The sequence below is a fragment of the Rattus rattus genome, chromosome X, assembly GCF_011064425.1.
Source record: "Rattus rattus isolate New Zealand chromosome X, Rrattus_CSIRO_v1, whole genome shotgun sequence".
NCBI classification, from domain to species: domain Eukaryota; kingdom Metazoa; phylum Chordata; class Mammalia; order Rodentia; family Muridae; genus Rattus; species Rattus rattus.
Window position 1 is genome coordinate 11,411,305 of NC_046172.1, and position 5,010 is coordinate 11,416,314.

Genomic DNA, 5,010 nt, shown 5'->3' on the forward strand with positions numbered 1-5,010 from the left:
GTTTCTTGCCCAAGCAGAAACAGCCTGTCTTCTGGGTTTTCTCCTCCCAATAAATCCCCTTTGTGAAGTTTATTGTGTGATGTAACTTTGTGGTCTTCCTTGCCTTGGGATTGCCAGAATACCTCTTGATTTAGAGGTGTAACACAGGAGCATAGCTTTTACTGGGGAAATTCTCAGTATACGGGAGCAGAGTTGTAACATTTTGCCCAGGGAAGCCATGCCCAGCAGGAGTAGAACTGGTACACTTTCATAGGGACCCCACTCCACCAGACTGCCCTAGCCAGAACAAAACTGTAACACCTTTACTGGGGAGACAGTCTCTCCTTCCCTGTAGCAGCAGAAACAGAGCTGTAACACTTCTACAGGGGAAGCTTTTCCCTTCAGAGCTGCAACACTTACACTCTGTCCTTTTCCTCAGATACCTTTTCAAACCAAGGCTACGGCTCACCCCCTCCCCAGGAAATCAGTTTCTGTGCCATCCCCTACTTCAACCGACCCCACCCAATCCTACACCCTGCACTCCAGGGTGTTTGATGATCACCTCTATCCCCAAATGACGCATTGAAATGAATCACAATCACCAGAAATGCTTTAGACACTTTAATAAAATGTCTAATTAAGCCCAACCCCCACCAATAAGGGAGACATTGAGGCTGATTTGAGACTTGATGACTTTCCAGTCTCTGAAATGAAATGATCTTCACTTCTTATCAGGTGCTGGTGTCCCATTGGGTGCTGGTGTCTCATCAGGTTCTGTTGTCTCATCAGGTGTTGGTCTCTTGAGCGCAGATCTTTTATTAAGTGCTGATGTCCCACTGGGTCCTGGTATCTCACCAGCCAACCACTTGTTATCTTTTAGGAGTTGATGGAATCCTTCATTCTTTCGAATGGCCATGGTCACATGCTCAGGGCTAATAAGCTTACTGCCACTGTTGTGGGCCTCCTTGCCAGCCAGGTCAAGAATATTTGAGGTCAAATATTCAAGAACACCGGCAAGAAAAACCGGTGCAGTGGAGTTAGGGCATTTGGAGGTGTTCCTTTCTCGAAGTAGGCGGTCTACTTTGTTAACTGGGAAGTGAAGTTTTCCTCGTGAGGAGCGAGCCGCATTCTGTCGTTTGCCTTCCATAGTACCTGGTTGAGATGGTGTGTGGTCGGCTCTCTCTCTCTCTCTCTTCTGATCTGGGGTCTTCAAGGCAGCTGCTTTTATAGCCAGTGCCGCATCACTGCTCCTCTTTGTGACAGCAGGCTTTGTGGATGTCATTAGTGCCCACTGGGCTCTCTGATCCTCTTTCAGTCAACCAGAGCCCATGCTAGAAACTGCTCACATTAGTGAATACATCCCCATTTGGGGGAAAATTATCCCACTTTGTTTCAACAGTACTGCAAAAAGTTGTTTTTCAATTAAAACTGTTCATCCCACTTTAGCATACCATTCCACCTCCTGATTCCAGCATTGCCTTTGAAAATATGTACATCCTTTTGTAAACTATTGGTCACTGACAGTTACAGTTTGAATATGAAATGTCCCCCATAGTCAGACGAGCAATGTCAAGGAATCCATTAATATATTTAGACCGTGATCAATTGCTACAAAGCTGTCCAATGTATAAAATCTGGTTTTGGAGCCCCTGGTTATGGCTTATTGTAGAAAAATAGCCCTATGAATCGATTTCAGGGCAGCAGGCAGGAGAAAAGCCTTATCTAGGAGAAGCCATAGTAGGTGTGAAGGGTTATTACTCAAGCCACCCCCACTGAGAAGTGCTCCCTTGATTCAAACACACGCTCTTAAGCACAACTTCCAGCATGGCAAACATGGAAGGTCTCCCCCTTCTCCCCCTTCCCCCTGTCTTACTAAAAAGAGAACAAAAACAAAGACATTAGGTTACATCCCTTAAACTAGCCACAGGTCTAGTCTCTCATTGGGCTACTTCCTCCTCCTGCAGTTGTCTCTCAAGGTCGAGCTCTCAAAGTATTGAAGTCCAGCCATCAAAAGCTCCCTCTGGCTGTCCTAATTAACCTATCTAATCAGAATCAAATACCTCGTCATAATATGGTTTCCCCCTTTACCTTTATAAACTGCCATTTGCCTATGGGCCATGTCTGTCTCTATCCAGAGGCAGTCCTTTGTCCTCTCCCCTACTTCTGGGAAAAATATCCTTTGCCCCCTTATTCTCTTCCCTTTCTCCCTTGTCCTCTATCTCCTTTTTGTTTCTTATTCCCTTCCCCATATCCCTGTGAGGGAAATAAATCTCATTTGTGCTGAGAACTAGGGTCTTTGGGGTCCCAAGCTGATATCAACCTTGTCAAGATGAATCAAACATGCTGGATGAACAGTTCTGTGTGATCAAGTAGTTTCCATTTCTTAGATTTTGCTTAGTGCCTGAGGTAGAATTTGGAGGTTGGACGTGTTTGATTCCCTATTGCCAAGTCTTTACATAGACAATAGGCCTAGGAGGAGATACATGTTCAGAGAACTGGTTTATAGCTTCAACTCTGAGATTCAATCATGCGTCAAGGCTAAATGAAAACAGTATGATTTCCTTTATCCAGATTTAAAAAATAACTAGTATTCCCATAGGTTATAACATTCGAAATTGGATTGAGATAAAATATAGACAAATTGACAGTAGAAATATCTGGCAAGCTAGATTCTCTGCCACCTTCTACCCAGAAGCAATTAGATTTCTATAAATCACAGGCTCTCTAGAAAAACATATCCCAAGACTAGATGTTTAACCATTTTACCTCTTCTAAAATGGATGTTTCCTTCTGGCTTTGCCATCACACCATCATCAAGTGAATACTCTGTCCCTTATGCCTACTCATGTGACTCATGCAAACTGTCTTTACCCCTTCGCTGACACCCATTTCCTTCTGCTCTGAGACCTTTGCTCCCATGAAAGGTGGCTTCTGTTCATCAACAGCATCTTCCAAGTTACCACACTGAAAATATAACTCTCCAGTGAGGCTACAGACTACTTCTGGTCTTCTCTGAGGCTTCTTTTGTACTCAGAGCCAACAAGGGAGCCTTCTCCACCCTCCTCTCTGCCCAATTCCCCCCACTGGGGTCATTACCCAGCCCACCCCCACTGAGTACTCCCTCGATTCAAACCCCCACTCCTAAGCATAACTTCCATCTTTTATTCTTTCTTTGGTATCTCGTGGATACCGCCAACTCAACGAGACAAGCCGAAATAAGTCAGAACAACTAGCTTTCATTTAAACATTTTATTAGTATTCATGGACACAGGGGGCAGCCTCCTCTGCTATTAGCCTTCATGGTTCTAGCTGAGTTTGTGAGGCTTCCCACTCTTGGGTTGTGAACCCCATTCTTTAGCCATTCCTTCTGGGTCCAGGCATCTCATCAAACAGAGAGAAAGGCGCATTCTTGAAGGCTTGAGGGGGTTCACGGTCATTCTCTCTCTGTCTCTCTCTATCTTGTGAAATAGTTTGCTGGCTGTTGATGTTGGCTTCGGAGCCCACCACCTCCAGGATGTAGTCGGTAAGGTAATCGAGCATGGCAAGGAGGAAATCAGAGGTTGTGGAACCTAGGCAGGGGGTGTATTGCTCCTCCTGCAGTAGGCGGTACACATAGTTCACAGGCACCTGCACCTCAGGCCTAGAAGAAGGATCATCCATCTGCTTGTTGTCGCTGCAAGACTTCTCTTGGCTCTTCTTCCCCGACATGATGGTTTGATGGTTTGGGCTCCGGTAAGCTCTGCCTGGTTCACCAGCAGGACTGGTTCTCTGAAGACAATGTTCAGTCAGGCCCATTGCACCCTCAGCTTCTGCACCTCATTGGTCAGGAGCTACCTTTATGACATCTTAGGCTTTGAGATGTCATTGGTGCCTGGGGGGTTATGAGCTTTGACTAAGTTTTGAGCCTAGAGATATCTATCACAGCAATGTGGCCACCTTACCCTGATTTTGAGGGAACTCTAACTCTTCTCAATTACACTTGAATTAACATTGTAGAAATAATGTGTTTTACTTGAAGCTGTCTGTCTTTACAACCTTTCATCAATTACAAGGCAGTGATAAGCATGTCAAATACATTTCCAGGTAGAGGTTTGACTGTCCTCTTCAAGCAGTGTTGAGACCCTTTTTGATTCAATTTACTTATTTAAATAGGCTTGGTTAACAATCCTGTACACATTTGAATATATTCATTCATATGTTTATTCAGTATCATAGATATTCAATATCCACATGAGTTTTATCCAATTTCCAAAACATCTCTTTTTGGAGAGGAAATGCTTGGTGTGTTTCTGGTACATAGATGTTGGTAGCTATACTTTGTGTTCTATTTAAGTCTGGATATTGCTTTCTTGTTGTTTCTGTTGGGTTAAAGCCAAGCTCCAGTATACATATTTTATTTCAATTTTCCTTTCTATTACTATCTTGTTTCTGTATTTTTGTTGTGTTTTGGTTCACTTATAACCAGTAACTCCTATTCCAAAAGATCTATAATGAAAGGAATCTTCAATCAAGTCAATATCAAAACCCAACTATGTAAAACTTTATTGGATATCAGGGCAGAACAATAAGCTCATGAGATGTGAGACCACTGATCCTGGCTCTATTGATTTCATAACTTTATCTATAGCCAGATTTCTTCCCTCTGAACTCTCTGATAATTTCTTTTAATCATATGTCCTTGGCACAAGGTTACAAGTGAGTAATCTTAGCCACTATTGTTCTTCACAAAGCTTAAAAACCCCACAGATTTCTGTCATTTCATCTTCTGTCACCTTCAATCTAATCTGACATTAATTCTGCTGATATATCATTTTACAAAGCTTACAGATCTAAATGACTCATTTCATCAGACATTTCACAGGTCCTTAATCAAAGTAAAAGGTAGTCATGCTTCAGCCCCCACACACACAGAGGCTAAGTAACAAGGAGGGCTCTAGGGGTAATGACTGGATTTCCCTGGGAAGGGGATATAGAATAGATTATGTGGGTAGACTGGAGGTTGGTAGTGAGTGAACAGGAGAAATCAGGTTG

The 5,010-nt window shown here is 43.3% G+C and overlaps 2 protein-coding genes across 2 annotated transcripts; both read right to left on the reverse strand.

Moving 5' to 3' along the window:
* Positions 1-700: 700 nt before the first annotated feature.
* Positions 701-1,729, reverse strand: LOC116888980 (histone H2A-Bbd type 1-like). The gene has a single exon (XM_032890202.1). It carries the CDS (start codon positions 1,259-1,261, stop codon positions 701-703), a length of 561 nt encoding a protein of 186 aa, XP_032746093.1. The 5' UTR covers positions 1,262-1,729.
* Positions 1,730-3,222: 1,493 nt separating this feature from the next.
* On the reverse strand, positions 3,223-4,474 carry LOC116889223 (huntingtin-interacting protein M). The gene has a single exon (XM_032890376.1). The coding sequence runs from the start codon at positions 3,772-3,774 to the stop codon at positions 3,334-3,336; it is 441 nt and encodes a 146-aa protein (XP_032746267.1). The 5' UTR covers positions 3,775-4,474; the 3' UTR covers positions 3,223-3,333.
* Between the last annotated feature and the right edge of the window lie 536 nt (positions 4,475-5,010).

Coding starts and splice junctions, on each gene's coding strand:
- LOC116888980 (XM_032890202.1), bottom strand. CDS start 1,261: ATGACATCCACAAAGCCTGCTGTCACAAAGAGGAGCAGTGATGCGGCA.
- LOC116889223 (XM_032890376.1), bottom strand. CDS start 3,774: ATGGGCCTGACTGAACATTGTCTTCAGAGAACCAGTCCTGCTGGTGAA.